This window comes from Lutra lutra, chromosome 6, assembly GCF_902655055.1.
Source record: "Lutra lutra chromosome 6, mLutLut1.2, whole genome shotgun sequence".
In the NCBI taxonomy this organism is placed as follows: Eukaryota; Metazoa; Chordata; class Mammalia; order Carnivora; family Mustelidae; genus Lutra; species Lutra lutra.
In genome coordinates, this window is record NC_062283.1 from 100,740,693 (window position 1) to 100,761,920 (window position 21,228).

At 39.0% G+C, this 21,228-nt stretch overlaps 1 protein-coding gene across 2 annotated transcripts in view; it reads right to left on the reverse strand.

Moving 5' to 3' along the window:
• Window positions 1–21,228, reverse strand: part of IMPG1 (interphotoreceptor matrix proteoglycan 1) — a 126,909-nt gene that overhangs the window by 49,780 nt on the left and 55,901 nt on the right. For both annotated transcript variants that reach the window (XM_047735255.1, XM_047735256.1), the window contains 2 exons: window positions 20,269–20,345; window positions 19,304–19,382 (listed from right to left, as the gene is read on the reverse strand). In XM_047735255.1, the coding sequence (XP_047591211.1) occupies window positions 19,304–19,382; window positions 20,269–20,345 (156 nt within the window). The remainder of the gene's footprint in view (window positions 1–19,303; window positions 19,383–20,268; window positions 20,346–21,228) is intronic.

A 21,228-nucleotide genomic window follows, 5' to 3' on the forward strand; every position in this document is an offset into this window, starting at 1 on the left:
CTTTCTAAGCAAATCATCTCCCTCTACTTTCAACATTTTAACTATGGTTAGGCAATAAAATATCACATTAATTAGGTTTATATTTTGCACCTATGACCCTGAAATCAACCAACCATAACACTCTTTGAGTCTCACTGCTACCAAAAAAAAAAAAAAAAAAAAAATGCTGGGAACATCTCCTTATTTAAAATCCAAGGACATCATAATTATCATTAATATCCATCCATCCTCTATCACCCATCCACACCCACTCTCACCCATTTATCTATCTGTTTATCTAGAGAGTGTCTTGGGGTAGAGGAAGACCAGATAATGGTCAAAAGTTACTGTAGAAAGATAGAGATTGCTTCAATTCAAGGGCAGTTAAAATGGACAACCACATCTAGATGTCAGCACTGGGAACTATCCCAGGTGATTATGCTGTTTATCACTTTATTGAAACTGACAGATTTGGGTACACAAGAAGACATTTCCATGGGAAAATAAGCAATTCTGTAGCAACTTTAAAATTACTTAATACAGAGGGAGAGAGCCTCCTTCTTTTTATTAATTCAAACAATAGGGAGCTAATTCTGAAATACAATAACATGTATGTCTGTGGTTCCCACAATATTGGAATGGAATGAGTGGACAGTGAGAGCTCTAGGTTGATGTTGGCTGAGCAATGTTTCATGATGTTACTCCAAATGCCACACTGCTCCTTGGTGATGGGTCCCCTTATGAAATGGGCCCTGAGCTGATCCTGGGCTGGGTTTTCCTCAGTCATTCTTGCTCTTGCCTGGGCTTGGGCACTGACCCCTGTAGGTTACATTTCAAAGTCCTCTGTACCATCTGGTTTCTGGGTAGGTTTGGCCAACATGAGCAGTGGCAGGCAGGGAAGGAAAAAGTGGGGCTTATTTCTTTTCCTCCCTGTGTGCCTCAAGTCATTGTCCTGGTAACAACTCTCTCTCCTCTGTGTCTGCAGCTCCCACTGGATTAGGCACTCCAGGCTTCCAGATTTCCCCAGATAAGCTGGCTCCTGGATTCTGGTAATACCACCTCCTGTTTTCAGCTCCTTAAGCTCTGGGTAGTAGCAGAGCCTGCTCTTCCTAATCTCTGGGTTTTCCCCTAACCTCTCTTGTTTGGTTTCTCAGCTTCTTCTCTATCTTAGTAACAAATTCCCTGCATTAAAGTCCCTTTTTTGGGGGTGCCTGGGTGGCTCAGCTGGTTGGGCGACAGCCTTCGGCTCAGGTCATGAGCGTGGAGGACCGAGTCTGGCGTCAGACTCTGCTCTGAGGGAGCCTGCTTCTCCCTCTCACGCTCCCCCTTCTCATGCTGTCTCTCCCATTCTTTCTCTCTCAAATAAGTAAATAAAAATATTTTAAAGAAACAAAATCCCTTTCTTGTAAATAATAGTTTGAACCATTCTATAATGCTGATGTTTGACTGTTTTGACCTTTAAAATTGGCCACCTCGTGCCTGAAGTAGTTCGTATTTTTTTTTTTTTTCTAGTTAGATTCTGACTGCTGTGGGTCAACTAAGAAGAGACACTTCCCACCAAAAAGGGACTTTAAAATGCTGGCCTTAGCAGAGTGGTTGCAGTGGGCAGAGAGCACAGGGCCCGGACACAGCACTGGGTGAGCAGGCAAGGTGTGAGAGAATCGCCTGGCCAGTCCAGGGAATGTGCATAGGTAGCCAGCACTTTCCACATGAGACCAGATCAGAGATTTTAACCTTAAATAGACTGGTTGAGTCATTAAGGAAGAGAAAATAGAAAGCTGATTCCAGAACCCTATGGAAAAATTAATACATTTCTCATCCAAAATAATGCTTAAGTGATTTATAACAAATTCTTCAGCATCCTTATAGGTGCCCCTTTTTATACTGTTTATGTCAGTATCTGGGCTGTTTTAACCCTACCACTCCATTATCTGGCACCAGGGTGCTGGACAAAGCTTAGAGAGCAGTTCTGCTTACAGAACATGATTTTAGCAAGATTTAATTCTGTGTGTGTGGAGCCTATTGGATCTTGAGGCAAAAGGGAAAATGGGCACCTCTGTAGACACTTACCAAACAATCCTCCCATATTTTAACCAAATAGACAAAGTTAACAAAAGCACTACAGCTCAAAATCATGACTATATGTGAAGCTCCATGTTGTTTCAGTCTGTTTATAGCCATGTCAACCCTTGAAAGCCTGCCTAAAGGGGTACACAAGGGCCATTCAGGCAGGAACAGTGGGCAGGCTAGAAATGACTGTTCATGTCATATAATAATGCAGGGTTGTAAAATAAATGATGGTTTTTCTTTACTTTTTAAAATTTTGGTATTTTGTTCATGAATTTTTTTGCAATTATTCTGAGTTTCTGAAATCTTGCATTTAAGTATAACCTTGACTACTGAGTTTTTTGCTTTCCTTGAAATTTTGTGTCAGGAGACTAGTGTCTTACTCACTGTCCCATAGCGCAGCCCTGCCTGGGCCCTACACATTATACATGTACAGAGTGGGTGTTGGGATTGGGTTGAGAGAAAAAAGAAAGAGAAAAGGTCAGGCAAGTCTTGCAGGAATTCATGGAAGAGGATTCTAAATAGTCGGCATTTCAGTATAGACTGGAGGTCTTAATAATTATTACAGTAAAGTCTGAGGAAAAAACGAGGTCCATCAAATCCTGGGGAAATGGGTTTTGGTTTGGTGGTGAGGCCACTGAAGACACAGATCTATGTGGCAGTCTGCATAAAGATACGTTGTTGTAGGGGCACCTGGGAGGCTCAGTGAGTTAAGCATCTTGCTCTTGATCTCAGCTCAGGTCTTGATCTCAGGGTTGGGAGCTCAAGCCCCACACTGGGCTCCAAGCTGGGCATGGAGCTTACTTAAAAAAACAAAAAACAAGAAACACTTTATTCTATATCAAGAGTGTGCCAAGAAAAGTTGAAATTGGAAAAATGGCCTCAGAGACCAGAGAATGACACTTGTAATAGAACCTGGTATAACCAAGCAAAGTTGATGTCCATAATAAGGGTTGAAAGAGAGCATCACAGGGATATGGCTGTAACTGCATACCATGTCACACTAGGTCTCTCCTCCAGCCTGTGCTTTGTAAGAGGAAGAAACAAGGTTAGCAACGAGGAGAGAAAATGAGGCTTCCCCGAGGCAAAATGAATTGAGAAATACATAAGTTTGTGTGTGGAGGCTGCAAACTTAAAGAAAAAACAAACAAAACAAGCCTACAAACCTACAAAACCTCAGATGATACTCATGAAAACAAGAGAGTTTCGTATCTTTTGTAGATGATGAAGGAATGGATTGAATTGCTCCAGAACTGTGAATTCTAATGTCTGATAAATCTCAGAAAGGTTTTTTCAAGATCATTTTTTCTTTTTCTTTTTTTAGCTAGGAATTCAGGGCAGGCACTCCTCCATAAGTCATGCCAAGCAGAGGTTCCATTTTCCATAATGAATATTAAGGCAGTGAGGGCCCAGGTACTGCAGCACTCCTGTTTTTCTGTGGTTATGTTGAACTTCCCTTTAGTCAAAGCAGAAAAACCCTCATTGGAAGAGGTGTTGAATGAAAAGTTTACCTGGACGAGTTGCAGCGGGGCCCTCAGCAAGGGCCTCCCACCTGTCTAACCCCTCTGTCATCCCCGAGGAAGATGGGATGGTCACTCCTTTCTGGACTTCAGTCGGCTTCCATAGTCTCACTCTCACTTCCATGGGCAGTCATTCCAAATATTCAGCCACTTAGGGCAACGCTAGAATGCTAGAGTAACATTTATAAGAAAGCTAGAAAATCACAGGTGCATAGCACAGGGTCAGTGTCTCTGTCCAACTTATAAGATGAATCTGCTTCCTTGAATTAGTTCTGCTTTTCTCCTTTCACTGAACTAGGAACTAGGTGCTCTTCCCCACCCCTGGTCCTGATCAGGCATTGCTCTCTTGAATTCGTTCTCCCAGGGAGATGCTCCAGCTGCAACCCAACTTCCGTTCCAGGAGGCCCCTACATTCCCAGTACTGGTGCTTCACCTTTCTTTGCCCAGCACCTCCCACTACCGTTTTATTCCCAAGATCTCTCCCCTTATTCAGCTTCTCTCTTGTTGCCCTCCAGGTCCCACGGTTAAAACAAATATTCCCAACTATTAAAAAGCCCTTTTAGGGGCACCTGGATGGCTCAGTGGGTTAAACCTCTGCCTTTGGCTCAGGTCATGATCTCAGGGTCCTGGGATCGAGCCCCAATCGAGCCTCTCAGCAGAGAGTCTTCTTCTCCCCCAACCCCCTCTGCCTGCCTCTCTGCCTACTTGTGATCTCTGTCAAATAAATAAATTAATTAAAAAAAAAGGCCCTTTTAGCTATTTAATTGTATTCTTCCTATCTTATTGTCCTTCTCCTGGCCCTCCTCCTACTCTCCACTGTCCAGGTCTCCCAGCTATAATATTTCTTGCTCTGTGTCTTGAAATTGCAAAACATCATGTCCTAATACTACTTTTTAAACTTAACATTCAAAAGATGCTCAAAACAAAAAGTGGCACACATCATTTGCTTAGTGCCCTTGGGTCACTCTGACTTTCAAAGTTGAAGAAATTTCCTGAAAGATCATTTGAGAATGTCACAAATATGCAACTGAAAGATCTGATGAACATTATGGCAAACTCTCATGTAGAAACTCTAATCAACAGGAAATTTGTCATCCTCCAGAATGAAGGTTTGGATGGAGAATCTAAAGAGATAGATTTTCCTAAACTCTAAACATATTCTCATTCAAAACAGACAAACAGATAAATACAAATAAATTTATTTATTTATCTTTCTACAAATGCTTTAATTTGTTCCATCTCTATAAATAAAGTTTGGTAAGCTTTGTAAAAGCTGACTTTGGATGATATTTAGTAAGTGTTTTATTAAAATTCTGTGGATTAGCACTTGTTTCAACATTCCAAATAGCATAAATCTAATATGCACGTTCTGGCAAGCATTCTTCTTAACCTATCATACAAAGAACTTGCCAACTAGCAGAGGAGAGTTGTTGTTTTTCTACCTCGATCATTGCCAAGCTAGAAAAATAGAGGTAGAAGAAACTGAAAATCCTCTTATCTTTTGGTACTCAGTGGTCAAAAGATGTTAATTTATTTTCGGAGATGAATAGGATCTATTTAAAGATCAGGGTCCCATTTTCCTGATATTTACATTTTTAAGTTCAGATGGAGGACGGGACCTGTCACAGAGCAGAACTGCATGACAATTACAAAAGTTTGCTCAGTTGCCTGTGTAGACTGCCCTTCTAGAAACTGACCACTGCATATAACTTGTAATCTACTGACACTTTTAGAAAAGCAGTTTCATCTCAAAAACTAAATTAGGGCACCTGGGTGGCTCAGTTGGTTAAGCATCTGTTCTCTCTCTCTCTCTCTCAAATTAAAAAAAAAAAATACTTTTTTAAAAAAACCTTAAAAATGAAAAGAAACTATTCATGAGAGTTTCCATCCATGTCCTCCAATCCCCTTACAAATGCTGTTCCTATTTCTACTTTAGGATTGCTAAGATGTCACTTTTCTTCAATGTAAGTGTTGCTTCTTTGATTAAAGTGCTGATCATATTATAAACCTGTGGTTCTTCACAATAGGACCCAAAGTGACATTCCTCCCCCATAGTCTCCAAAGTGACCTTGTTTGCTCCTGGTTACTCTCTGGCCTCAAATCATTTTGGCCATCACTATGAGGCCATGACTGGTGCCTTATAGTATTTGTAAAATTAGAAAAAAGAGGGGCAGAATTACTTGCCTTCTCTCCTTAATTGCATAACCTCATGTGAATCAAGATAAAGGTATACAAGACAAAGATCCTTGTAGCTATAAATGCATCATATCCCAGTAAGTTGGGAAGTGATAAATGGTGGTAATGGATGACTATGGAATCAGTTAGATGCCATTATGTCCATCTAGCCTTGTCACCCTGTACCTCATTTGTCATGGCTTTCTTCTAGACAGCTCTCTTTCTAGCTATTGGATATGTATTTCTTGCTGCTGCTTCTACCCTGGGTTCCTTCCAGTTCCACAAATACTGACTACCTATTATCACTAATGACATATATCTTTTACATTATGATTAAGGGCCTGCCATGAGGTCACCCTGTTTTCTCTTTGTACCAGATAAATTGTCTGATTATGACCTGATTCTGCCTGTTCTAGTTCTGGCTTTGCATTTTTTTTCCCCCCTGCAGATCTAATGTATAAAGCTTCTCTGTTTGTTTTGTTTTGTTTTTACACCTACTATGCAGAGCCATTCAAGAGATACTGTGATAGTTAATTTTATGTGTCAAGTGGGCTAAGCATGGTATCCAGATATTTGGTCAAACATTATTCCAGATGTTTCTGTGAAGGTATTTTTTTTTTTTTTTAGGTGAAATGAACATTTCAATTCATAGACTCTGTGTAAAGCAGGTTTTCCTGTATATTGTGTGTGGGCTTCATTAAACCAGTTGAAGTCCTTAATTCAAAAAGCAAAAAACAAAAACAACAACAAAAAAGTTCTCCCCAGAGGAAATGGAAATTCTGTAAGCAGACTTCTTCCCTGGGTCTCTAGCTTGCCCAGCTATCTTATAGATTCAGATTTGCCAGTCTCCACAACTGCATAAACCAATTCCTTAAAATAAATCTCAGTCTCTCTCTCTCTCTCTCCCTCTCTCTCTACACACACACACACACACACACACACACACACACACACACACCCTGTTGGTTCTATTTCTCTGGAGAATACTGACTAATACACATACTGAGCATTTGACTTACCTCTATGTAAAATTCTGATCACTTAAGTGGGGGTTTCCTAATACATATTAGAAAACTCCTATTGTCTGACTTGTACTGATTTTTCCAAGATAGAAAGAGAAGGAGGGAAGGAGGGGGAGGAAGAGAGATACTGACAAACACACAGAGAGAATATATTGTTATTGTGTTCCATTAGGCTTTAACTTCTAGGATGGGAAGAAATTTGGTATCTTGTGTATAACATGGATGACCATAGGGGTGTTAAACCCGATGGTGGTCCAAATCCTTCAACCCATCCTTCTCCTCCATCCATCATTATCTAAATTAGCCCCTGGTTTATTGTATCTTATTTTATTTTATATTTAAAATTTATTTCATTTTTTAAAATAAAATCTTCCATATCTCTGTTTCCTCCTCTCTTCCTCTGCTTCTACCCTCATCCATAGCTCCAAAATGTTATATCAGATATGGGACAAAATCCCTCACTGTCCTACTTTCAGCCACCAAAGCTGTGGCCAGACTAACTTTCCTAAGCCTCATTTTCATCATTCATTTCCTGAAAACTTAAAAGAAACTTTTTTTCTAACTTTTAAAGCCCTGCTTATACAAATCCTTTATCTACTTATTTCTCTGTATTCTTCTCTGAATCATACTCCAGCCTCTGCTTTTTCTTCTTATGAAACTTATTCTGAGGGTCATCTCCCTTTTCTTTGGCAAAGTCCTATGCTCCCTTTGGGGCCCACTTACAGCTCCATGTGTGCCTTGTTTGATGCTTCTGCTTCTCATGGATTTTCTTCCCCTATGACCTAAGACAGTTAGACACATATGCTTTGTCCAGAAAAAAATTTTAAGTAGTGTTTCTCTCTTATGCACAAATCTTACATTGTTCCTATTTCATATGTGTAGGTCTTGAATAACGGAGATTGATGGATGAGCCTGGTGGTGGGTATTAAGGAGGGTACGTATTGCATGGAGCACTGGGTGTGGTGCATATACAGTGAATCTTGGAACACTGAAAAAATAAAAAAAATTTTCAAAAAAAGATAGATGGAAAGTGCACTGTAGTCTAGTGTGAACTGAATTTTCTTTTTCAGAGTTGTTCTCTTTGCTTGTTGAACAACCAGGCTGATACTATTGTAAATAAGAGTTCTCCAACATGAAACTTTAATTTACCCCCAAATCTAGGCCTTGGAAACACTGCAGAGGCATGTGACAATGCATTCTTTTTTTTTTTTTTTTTTTTTAAGATTTTATTTATTTATTTGACAGGGAGAGAAGGAGAAAGAGAGAGAGGAGGGGGAGAAAGAGAGCGTCCACAAGCAGGAGGAACGGGAGAGAGAGAAGCAGGCTCCCAGATGAGGCGGGAGCCAAATTCGGGGCTCAATATCAGGCCTCTGAGATCATGACCTGAGCCAAAGGCAGATGTTTAACCAACAGAGCCACCCAAGCACCCCATGACAGTGCATTCTTATCCTAAAGATGGGATTGCATTATTATTTTCTATTTTTTAAGTTTTTTTTTTTTAAAGATTTTATTTATTTATTTGACAGAGATCACAAGCAGGCAGAGAGGCAGGCAGAGAGAGAGAGAGAGAGAGAAAGAGGGAAGCAGGCTCCCCGCTGAGCAGACAGCCTGAAGCGGGACTCTATCCTAGGATCCTGGGATCATGACCTGAGCTGAAGGCAGAGGCTTTAACCCACTGAGCCACCCAGGTGCCCCGATGGGATTGCATTATTGAGGGTGAAGTATTTCTTCCAATATTTTCCCCCATGCAGTATCACCTTAGTCTCTCTCTCCATTTTGTCTTACCTTCTTTCTGAAAACGTTATCTATCTATTATCTACATGTAATAATGGAGTGATAGGTTTTTAGGTTAAGATTTTTTTTTTTTTAAGATTTATTTATTTATTTTAGAGTGAGTGAGTGAGCATGGGGGACGGGAGGGGCAGTAGGAGAGGAAGAGAGAGTCCTAGGCAGACTCCCTAATGAGCACAAGCCTGGAAGTGGGGCTTGATTTCATGACCCCGAGGTCACGACCTGAGCCAAAACCAAGAGTCAGACGCTTAACCCACTGAGCCACGCTGGCGCCCTTAAGTTAAGATTTCTGTTAAAGTTGTCATAATGGCTTAATTTTGGAATTCATTTAAGGGCTTGTTCATGCAGACATTCTCCTTGTCATTACAGCTGTCTTCCACTGAGGGATGATCCAGGAACCAGAGCCCAACAAGTTTGTTCTCATTGTTTGAGTGCCGCCAAGTGCGAAAGGAAACCGAATGGAGCTGGTGTCCAGATAATCTGTGAAGAGGCTGTCGTGCTCTGTGGTGTGGGGCACACCTCTTGCCGAGCCACAAGAGCTGCTGCATGCTGGTTTTCTGGCACGAGTGAGGAGCTGACATTTCAGCTCCACTGAGTAAAATACAAACACAACTGCAGTTTGCTAGTGGCCGCTCCAAGAAATGAGAAGGGATAGAATGCAGATGCTAAACCAAAAGTGAAAAATAGGACAGATGCTATGGGACACTGAAATTAAAAAACAAAAAAACAAACATCACTGGATTGTTAGAATGGAACCTCTAAATTGGGATGTATAGGGGGATCAAGTCCTCATAGGTGTTACTAGCTCTGTAGATTTAAAGTAATCATGGAAGTAGCTTCCTAGAGCAGTCATAAAAAAGAATTCCGGAGTCCTCCTGGATTATTATATTTACTTATTTATGCAACACAGTTTCTTATATTTGTTGGCCTCTTCTCTGTAAAATACTGGACAGATCAATCAAAAGCATTTGATTGATCAATAATAATGGATCCTTATCCATCTTTCTTGTTAAGTACATTTAAGCCAACAAAAATGAATGTAAGTAATAAAAGTGACCATGTCAAGGATCTGAGAACCAACAGATGTTGACATCTCCAAGAATGTGCTCACCAGTCAGATGATCATAAAGTGCTAACAGGAAGGAAATATCTGGATATCTGAGAGGCATGGCCAAAACCAGTTCACCAGCCTGTTACAGACTCTGCAGACACGTGTATTACTACTTCCCACTGACGAGCCTGTAACAGACATTGCTCATTAATCAGGTCAGGCTTTCTTGATGAACCTGTTCATGGCTTCAAGAGGTAATGATTTTACCTCTTAATACCACTCAATCAATTCACGTTTGTTCATCTCCCTTTCTATCACTGAAGACCAAGCTATCAACATTCATAGTCCAGATTGTTGTTAAGACTCTTCTATTGAATGCTTGCATTTTCCCACCTCCAGCCAATTTTCCACAAGCAGTGAGATCTATTTAAGCTCAAATTTGATGTGTCACTCCTTTGCTTAAAACCATTAATGATATTAATAGGGCTTATCAAACTTTATGTTTCTAGAGCTTCACTGTTTTTTTTTTTTTTTAAGATTTTATTTATTTGACAGACAGATCACAAGTAGGCAGAGAGGCAGGCAGAGAGAGAGAAGGGGAAGCAGAGAGCCCGATGCAGGGTCCGATCCCAGGACCCTGGGATCATGACCTGAGCCAAAGGCAGAGGCTTTAACCCACTGAGCCACCCAGGCGCCCCTAGAGCTTCACTGTTTTCTAACTCTCTTTGATTCCTTGTGCTCTAGCTACACTGGCTTTCTTCACTTTCCTTCAATATGCCATGCTTCTTCCAGCTTTCCCTACTCCCCTCTGCCCAAAACACTCTTCGCCATTCCTCCCCAATCCTTGTTTTTGTCTTCCTGTCATTCAGATCTGTTTACATATTATTTCCTTAGGAAAATCAATTGACTATATAGAATTGAAAATAAAGAATATATATATTATGAATTGTGCACCCCATATCCTTTGTATCAGCCAAATTTTATACTAAACTTTTGTATGCATATGTATCACACTGCTTTGTTTTTTATTTTGGATTGGTTGTTAAACATTCACCAGCACTTCACAGAGGAACTCCAGTGATCACAAAACTAATGGGCTGTATTGGTTTCCCTCCCTTTCCTGTTTTAATTCCTTGTTCCTTTACTGGTTTTCTTGGGATCATCTCCAAAATACTCCCTTATAATCAAATCCTTATCTCAGGCTCTATTTTGTGGGAGACTCAAACCATGCCAGTCATGGAGTTTATGCTTAATCCACTATTTTATCTCCATATCTAATAAGCACAACATGAATATTTGTTGAATGAATAAAATAAGCACAGGATCCCAGAGAGCCACTACTAGCTAAGTGAACTTGTTGAAATCTTTTTTACTCTGTGGTTTACTTGTGGCCCACGGCGGGTTTGCTTGGATCTATGGCCTGCAGTGCCACTGCAATTCACCCGTGATGGACTAGTCTCTCATCTAAAGATGTGCAGGGCACCTAGATGGAGCCCTTGGAAAAAAGTCAATGTGTACCAGTGCCAAATGAGACAAAACCAGAGAGTGGACTTCAGTGAAATGGAGGAAAAAGAGAGCTCCCCTGGGAAGGGAAGAAGAAGAAATGGTGGTGTTAAGGTGAGATAAAGTTGCCACGGGTTAATGAAAGCTGCTCGGTACCGACCATCCTCTAAATATCTACGTGAGTGTGTTTAAGGGAAGGACTATGAGGGTGGGAGGAAGGGAAAGATGCAATTTCTAAAGGCAACTGCTTCTACCTGCTTTTGCCCTTGCAGGATTGGAAGAATTTATCTTAGAAACGTGGTCTCGGTTCAGTATAATGTTAGAAAGAGATTAAACAACAGAACACCGTTCTGCATAAAAAATAGGATCATAATAGAATCGGGAAGAGTCTAGAAAAAGAATGGTCACTGAGGGGGTTTTGAGAGAATAGGGGCTGACCATGGTGCAGCAGGGAAGTTCCACATGGGGGCGGAAAGTCAGAGCACAGATCTTCTCGGGAATTGCTGAAATTTGCATCATGGCCCTGAATTTCCCAAACTTAAATTCTGAAGGACAGCACTATCTCGCCTGACATCTAGGTAAAGTTTAGAATGACCAAATTAGGGAGTTGGACGGACTTCAATTCACTCTTCCTCTTTCTCTGGGCATTGTGAAGATCGAATCTACAGCCCAAGTGTAATTGCAAGCCTCAGCTGAATGGCTATTCCTTCCTTCCTTCCTTCAGACGCTATTTTCCTCATAGACCGCTCTGAACAATTTTTATCAGCAACCTATTCCTATTAGGGAAACTTACTGTTTGAGCCTCAATTTAAAGTACAAAGAAGAAAAGGCAAAAATATTGACCACAGTGATTTAAAGTTCAGGTGAGTTTTTCTTAGAAATATTTCCAAGTCTTTCTATTGTCCTTTCATCCTAAAGTGGAACAATTTAAATAATGCCTTTGCCAGGCCTTCATGGTTAAGTTAGGATATGAAAAGTTTTTGGTCAGCAGAATGGCCGATGGCATATTTTTTTCACTTCATGACTACACATTAATCAGTGTGGAAGTTAATGTATCACGTGTGGAGGAGCTGATGAAAGTTCTTCAGCACTCTTATTTTGATAAAGGTATTTACCAGTGAGGAATAGCACCTTGTATCACCTTGCACATGAGGCTGTCTGTCTCTAGCTGCAGAAGGACTGACACAGGGTGGGATGCACCTTCCAGAAGTTTGCAGTCTGAGACTTATAACAGTGTGATAGACTCATTAAGGTTGCAATAGTAACAAATAATTATGAAACCCTAATCATGTGCCACACACTGTGTTTAGTGCAGGAGGTTTTGTTTTGTTTTTGTTTTTGTTTTTTTGTTTTTTTGTTTTTTAAATGTATTCTTTTATTTTAGGAATTCAGTTTTAAAGGGTTACCAGTTATGCATAGTAATAATTTCAGTACGGAGTGGTAAATGTTTGATGGTGGTATATATGGAGTCAGGAAACAGATGGTAATTATGAGTTTTTTCAGGGAGCAGTTGGGGAAAGCTTCACTGAGGAGGTGGCACATTAGCTAGAATTTAAAGCACAAGTAGGAGGTCATTAGGCAAAAGGAAAGGAAGGGTATTATAGGCATGAGAGAAAATAATTGGTGCAAAGTCACAAGCATGAATATGGATGACATATTTTGGCAGTGACGGGTGGTGTGACCAGAAGAGATAGCAGGCTATTGTTTCTGGATCACTGAATTGGTTCTCTCTGAACTTCTTAGTAGGTAGGGCAAAAAGGGAAATAATCAAATTATTCTTATGAACTCTGGCTTTCATGGAGGTATTATGATACAAATTCATTCCTTTGTTCCTTCAATTACTCAACATATGTTAATTGCTTGCCTAGTAGATGCCAAGCATCTGGCTGGACACTGATGATACTGCAAAAAATAGAGATGGGATGAGTCCTTAACCTCATGAAACATTAGCAGCTCTCTCTATTGAGTTCTCTATTGAGTTCATTCAGTTTAGCTCATCTCACTGCTTCCTTTCAATGGAGTCAAATGCTGAGGTGAGATTAAGAAAATTTGGAAACGTGAGGTGATTTTAATGTATTACCTAGATGGGATGTGCTTGCTAATTTTATGTGTCAGCTTGACTGGGCCATGGGGTGCCCAGATATTTGGTTAAACCTGATGTGGTTGTAAGGGCACTTCCAGATGCAATTAACATTTGAATAGGTAGATGGAGTAAATTGCAGATTGCCTCCCTAGTATGGGCCTCATCTAATCAGTTGGAGACATGAATAAAACAAAAAGCTAAGTAAGGGAGAATTCTCTTTGCTTGACTGTGTTTGAGCTGGGACATTGGTTTTTCTGCCTTTGGACTTAGACTGGAAATTATACCATTGGCTCTTGTGGGTCTCCAGCTTGCTGACTGTACATCCTGGGACTTCTCAGCCTCCATAACCACATAAGCCAATTCCCAATATTAAATCAGATATAGATAGGGATGCCTGGGTGGCTCAGTCAGTTCAGTGTCCAACTCAGGTAGTGGTCTCAGGTGGAGATCTCAGGGCTGTGGGATTAGGTCCTGCGGTCAGGCTCTGTGCTGGGGCATGGACCCTGCTTGGGATTCTCTCTCTCCTGATCCTCCTTCTCTCTCTCCCTCTCTCTCTCTCAATCCCCCTTCCTCTCAAAAAAAAAAAAAAAATCAGAAATAGATATAAATCTCTTATTGGTTCTGTTTCTCTGGAGAACTCAGACTAAATACAGGGGAATAAATGACAAAACAATGTCCAATAGCAGAATAGCTTTGCCTGAAGATTGCTTTTTCACCACTTAAAATATTGCAATTTATTAGGAGATCTGGCTTGCAACGTAAATGGAATGTCCAGCAAGTGAGAATAGCCTGTAATTTGGAAGAGAGAACACTAAAGAGGTTCTCTCTCTCTCTTTTAAAAGATTTTATTTATTTATTTATTTATTTATTTGACAGAGAGAGAGATCTCAAGTAGGCAGAAAGGCAGTCAGAGAGGGAGGGTGAAGCAGGCTCCCTGCTGAGTAGAGAACCCGATGCAGGGATTGATCCCAGGGCCCTGAGATCGTGACCTGAGTCAAAAGGCAGAGGCTTAACCCACTGAGCCACCCAGGTGCCCCAAGAGGTTCTCTTTTGATAGATCAGATCATCATTCTAATGAGGGAAAAGAAAGATGTATTGTTGCCAATACACACCTAAAACAAATCAAACCACAAAAAAATTGATAAAATTTTTGAACAAGATGGATTCATGTTATGAGGAAGACAGGGTGTTGAGTTTCTCCAATATTTTATGACTCTCATTTTATGAAATAGGAGTGATCTTAACAGTTAATTGGCTCTGTAAGAAAGAACGGCTTAGGATCAACTACCTCCCCAAAATGTTAATAATAGAAGATCTCAGAATTTTATACAAAATACCAATTCATTTAGCATTCTAGAGGTATATTTTGCAAGTACTTTATCTCAAGGGATTAACTACAAAGTCAAACTGCTTAGACTGAGAGATTTCTATGAGTGCTTTATTGAGATTTTAATGGGTTGGTGGGTGTTTGGTGACACTAACCTTAAAAATTTTCCAGGCTAAATTTACCTCAGTAATACCATGGTGTAGGAAGTTTGGAGTCCTGGTTGTCATTTTACCTGTGCATGGGAGAGACGCAGAACTGTCTTATGAGAGAGGGAAGCGTTGGTCTTGTCTAGAATGCTTGTGTTCCCCTCCCCCCATTTCCATGTGTATAAGTAGAAGGCCTTTTTATTAGGACACTTATTAGTTAGGGTCTTCATTTTTCATTAAGATATGGCATTTCTCTCCCCAGCTGGGCTGATTATGAAAGCATGCGGGTCTGCCTTTAATTGGTAACAGAATATTTGCACTCTAGCCCATGTCAGCAAATGCAGTGCTTCTTGGTCAATACTAATCAAAAGCTGAGTTATGAGATATAATTTTTATTTATGGAGCATTGACTAAAAATTACACAATATATTCATTCCTCTGGATACTCTAAAATCAATCCTTGAATTAAGGCAGACTGTCAGAACCTAGCCCCTCATAGAACTGCTGTAATGAACTAGGCTTTAGCATTCCTTATGCCTCTCCAGTGAAGCAAAGTGCTAAGAAACTCAGAGGCAAATTCATGAGTTACCCAAAGCAAACTTAAAGAACTGCATAATGTTTATTTTGTACACAATTTTCCCTAGAGTCATTTGATTTAAAAAAGCAAACTATTGAGGTGAAACATAACATAAAATTTTAAAATGAATGATTCAGTAATTGTGAATTAGTAAATTTATAATGTCGTGCAAATACCACCTCTACCTAGTTTTATTACTTAAAGAGTCATCTGACATTTTTTGCTTTATCTTTTCTTCTATTTTTCCAATTCTCTAAAATCTTTTTGTATTTCCTACATGTCTGTGAATCATCATAAATTTTTTTTAATGAGGTAGGATTTTAATAAACAAATTATAAATAAAAACTAACAATAAGCTCCAGTGCAAGAGGCTGAAGAGGAGGAGTCAGGAAATAGAAGAATCAAGAAGTGATTTTGTGGAAGCCAAATGAAGAAGAAATTTCAAGAAGGGAGTGGTTAATAGGAGCCCTTGCTAGAAACATCAAGTAAAATAAAGATGGAAATGAGGCTGCTAAATTGATTAATTAGGACCCTGATTTTTTTGAAAATTGTGTCCCTGTAATGTATGGTTAGAGGTGAAACCTTTGTGAAACTTAAAAAAAAAACTATAGTGTTGTAAAACAGAGAGAAAAGAAGCTGTGGTTTGAAGGCAAAGCAAGTTTGAGGGAATTTTTTTTTTTTTTTAAATGATGGGGTAGGTAAGCCAAATATAACAGTGGGTGGAGGAAAACTGACATGGTCTCAGCTTTGCAACCAGCTACGGTGTGACCTTGAGCAAGACACTTCACGTTGCTATCCTTGATTTTCTTACCCATGAAGCACAGTAGCTTAACCAGATTATGTCTAAGAATCCTTCCAGCTTTAGTGTTCTAAAATACAATCTTGAGTGAAAGGAATGTATAAATATATGAGAACAGTAAAGCAATTTTGAAAACACAATAATGCACTCATCATGATATAGTATCATTTTTATTAACCTACCTGAAATACTGATCTTTAATAAGGTTTTATGATATCATAATGAAAGAAAGGAATCCACTGAGCATTTGCTAACAACAACTTTACCATAAAGGTTTGCTTTGTATTATACAGCCCACTTAGTTTTTTACTTTTAAAACATTTTTCAAAGATTTATTTATTTATTTTAGTGAGTGTGAGAAAGAGAGAGAGAGAGAGTGAGGGCATGGAGAGGGGCAGAGAGAGAGGGAGAGAAATCCTCAAGCAGAGTCCCCACTGAGTGTTGAGCCTAATGTGGGGCTCCATCTCAGTATCCTGAGATCATGACTTGAGTCAAAATCGAGTTGGACCATTAACCAATTGAGCCACCCAGGCACCCCTACAACCAACTTTCAAATAATTTGAAAGTCAAAATAGTGGTTGATGTGGATTGTAGTGGATTATAAATGGCCATAAAGTTTTTGATACTTCTCCTATCTAGAGATAAAGTCTATGTTTCCTCTTCCTGAACTGAGATGAGCTCTATGGCTGTCTAGCCATTAGGATGTGAGGAAGTGACACTGTTTCTGAGCTGTTAAGAGATTGGCAGCTTCCACTTTCTGACTCCTGCAATATTGACTCTTTAAACCTATGCTGCCATGCTTTAAGGATGCCCAAGTAGCCCTGTTAAAGAGACCTAGATAGAATAGAAATGAGCCCTGCACCCCAGCTCCACCAACCAACAGCTGTAGGGTTGAGTACTGAATTGCCAGCCATATGAATAAAAAAAGATGTTCAACATCTGTTAGCTTGAGATACTCTAGGTGACACAACATGTGGCAGTGAAAGACTGTCCTCACTGATCCCTGCCCAAATCTCAGACTTAAGGGCAAAATAAATGATCAATGTTTTAAACCACAAACTTTGGGGATGGTTTGTAGTGCAAAAATAGGTAACTCCATCATGCAGTTAAAATTTATCCACTGGTAATCAGGTAAGCTGAACATAATCTTTATGGGTGGTTCTGCTTTTGTGCCAATATGTATTTGAGAAAAAAACTTGTATTCCATAAAATTGCATACTAATTGCACACAGGGTTTATGAGGAAAGTGGTAGTGAAATAGACCACTCAAATCCTGTAGAATTTTGTAAAGAGAGCCCTACCTAAAACAGTAACAATCCTATTAAAAACATCAACCATAACATAGTAATTTCTTTGACAAAAGTTGTAGAAATAAAAGCAAAATTAAACTATTGAGAGCATACCAAAATAAAAAACTTTTGCACAACAAAGGAAAGGATCAACAAAACAAAAAGGCAACCTATTGAATGGGAGAAGATATTTGCAAATGATATATCCCATGGGGGTTAATATCCAACATACATAAAGAACTTATACAACTCAACACCAAAAAACCCAAATAGTCCAACTAAAAAATGGACAGTGGACCTGAATAGATATTTTTCCAAAGAAGACATATAGATGGCAAACATACATTTGAAGTTGCTCAATGTCAATAATGATGAGGGAAATGCAAATTAAAAGCACCATGAGATATCACCTGGCTACCTGTCAGAATGGCTAAAATAAAAAACACAAGAAATAAAAGTGTTGGAGAAGAAGTGGAGAAAAAGAAACCTTGTGCACTGTTGGTGGGTATGCAAATTAGTGCAGCCACTGTGGAAAATACTAGTTTCCTCAAAAAATTAAAAACAGAATTACCATATAATTCTATAATTCAACTACTGGGTATTTACCCAAGGAAAACAGAAACACTAATTTGAAAAGATACATGTACCCCCACGTTTATTGCAGCGTTATTTACAATAGCCAAGATATGGAAGCAACTCAGTTGTTCAGAGATAGATGAATGGATAAAGAAGATATGGTATATACATATAGTGGAATATTACTCAGTCATTAAAAAGAATGAAATATTGCCATTTGCAATAACATATTTGGACCTAGAGTGTAACGCTAATTGAAATAAATCAGAGAAAGATAAATATGTGGAATTTAAGAAACAGCAAATGAACAAAGGAAAAAAGAGAAACAAAAAATAAGCTCTTAAACACAGAGGAAAAACTGTTGGTTAGCAAATGGGAGGTGCATGGGGGGATGGGTGAAATTGATAATGGGCATAAAGAGTACATTTGTCTTGATGAACACTGAGAAATGTATAGAATTGTTGAGTCATTATATTGTACACTTGAAACTAATATAAGACTGTATTTTAATTATACCTGAATTTAAAAAATAAATTTAAAAAAATTTTTAAAATTAAAAGAAATCAGCTATAACAAATCTCCTGTGTCATTCGCACTTAGAATCACAGTTCCTCCTTATCAGCCTTATATCCTGGGGTTCCTGTTTCCTTAAAGACATTATTATGTATAGCTTCATCAGAAAGCTATACAAAGTGGAAAGCATAAGGGATTCTTGAAGCCACTAAATCAGCTTCTTTTTGCACTAAAAAAAAGACTGCTGCAGAATTTTAATTTTTTTCTTAAATTCTTCATAAATTGCTAAAAATTCCTTTTTAACTGTGATAAAGTTGAACTCTATTGCCTCAAAAATGAACGGTTTTGGAAATTCAAAAGTGAACCTAGAGGATTCCAATGTTTACTGACGTCCTTACTTTTCAATTACACATGAGCTAATTGGCACCAAAGAAACATATGTAGCAGAACAGATGGTATGAATGGTCAGCCTGTATATGGCAAACAATACATATACTGACTATAAAGGCCAATACTGTGTTGCCGTAGTCCCTTATCCCTTATTACTTACCTTGTCCTGGACTCAGTTTTGAAGCCTGGTAGAGACGGCTGCTCTGTGTGTGCAGCAGTTGGTACTGCTTTGGTTTCAGCTTCCTTCACCAGATCCATCAAGAAAGGGGTATCAGTGCTCTCTGTGGGCCTACGGCCCAGGGAGGGGGAAGGACACTGATGGTAGCCTCCTCTTCAGAAGAGGGTGGTTCAATGGATTGCTCTTCAGTCAGAAATGCTGGTGTGAGGAGACCTTCTGAGTTGAAAATGACTTTACCACTAGTCTTTGAGGTGGTGTCATAGAGTCCTCATAGAAGATGTAATTAGCTAACAAAGACTTTGTGGTAAAAAACTCACCAGGTATACCATGTCCTGTTCTGTCCACTGTCTCAAGCCTGGATTGACCAAAAGGAAGTTCTGGACTCAAAGTAGCATCCTGAAGAATGAATTGAGAAAGACATGTTGAGAAGTGACATCTCCCTGTATGTGAGAAGGGCTACACTCTGTGCTTTTCTCTTTTATTTAAAGTTAAGCAAATCATTTTGTAGTTGACTTGAATCTACTATGGATTCGTCTTTTTTTCTACTGTGGATTCTGATATAGGTTCTGATACAGAAGTTTGTCATGAGAGGAAGACATGCATTGATAAAGTGGCAAAATATGATTAATTGGCCTCTTGGTTAACTGAGTCTGCCTGGGTAGGGTTAATTAATAGTTGAAATACTTTGAATTTCCTACCATGTTTGAATTTATGAATTCCTTCATTTAAAGAAGGAATAGAGCTTAGTCAGCACTTCCATTTATGAATATCCCATTGACAACTTTTGGCATAAATTGGACATAGCTTTAAATGAAATACAAAAATTATTACAGAATTTATTATTTTATTTTGAATACATGAAACCCTCATAAATAAATACAGGTAAAGCCTTAAGACTTAAGAACATGCTTATAAAGTATGCTTCTAAAAGTCAATATTAAATTATATATTCTGCTTTAAGTATTCTTTTCAGTTCATGAACATGTGTTTCTTTTATCAAAAAAGCAAATCTTGACACTAATTGAAACAAAGATCTAACAACATTGAAGAAAATTTTTGAGTTTTAGGATATTTGAAATGCAAGTTGTATCATATTTTTTTAACACAGAAACTGGAAGTGGGCAACAAAGTACTGCCTGTAAGACAGAAAAAAATTATAATTTGCATTGCAAAGAAGATTTTGCTCTGTTCAGTCTTTAAACTGATTTTTTTTTTTTTTTTGATGCAAGCTTTTGAGGCTTTGTTCCTACTTGAAGAACAAAAGAACAACAAACTCACTTACCTTTGTGATATCAGCAAGGAGTGTAGGCAGCACTGACTGGAAGTCAGGATCGGTGCCTGGCAATGACCCAAAAAATTCTGCAGGTGAAAAATCACAAGGTTTGAGTATTTCTTTTTTTCTTTTGTGGTTGGACACTAAAACAGTCAGGGTTGAAAGATGTGGCAATAATCAGTTTTTAAGGGCTGGTATAGCAAATCATTAATAAATTAGCATCACATAAACTAATGGTCATTGATGTATGATACATTGGAGGACAGATGCAAAGTGTACATCTTGTATATTTATGTGATAAGAACAGTTATCAAAGTAGATTTTTAGGGTACTTAGTTTAATTGTATAGATTTGGATCAGGCAGGCAAATAGATTGGCTAGGCCAGTGGGGATGAAGATATAATGAAGCTAACAAAAATAAATATCTAGAATAAGCACTGGAACCAAAGACCATTTGCAGAGTCCTATTTCCACTTTGAAACCTGATTCTCAGAATATCCCAGAAGGTTGAACAGAGACAAACCAGAGTACCAGATGGTCTCTAAGATGAGTCTGAAGCTCATCTTCTCTTGTCTAGGAGATTCTCTTGCCCTGCATCTTGTCCCCAGAAACCTTTTGATGTTTTCCAATGTTGAGTTTGACTACCTAAACCAGAGAAATAGAACTGGCAGAGAATGCCAGTTTCATGTCGTGTCATACTAAAATAGCATTTCTAGTGTCCACCTATTCTGTTAAGAGTGCTGGGCATAATGAGGAGTTCTAGGCTTATGGGTCCCTCCAGGTACCCTCTGAGAATCCTGAATGTGCCTGATGATCTTGTTGATTTTTTTAGACTGCCTGCTATTCTCTGCCCTCGGAGGTACTTATATGGACTATATCAATGGCTTTTTACCCTCTGGCCTTGGGAATGCTTAGATCATTAGGTAAACCCTTCACGCCAAGAGGTAGTAATGGGGCCTTGCTGCTTCT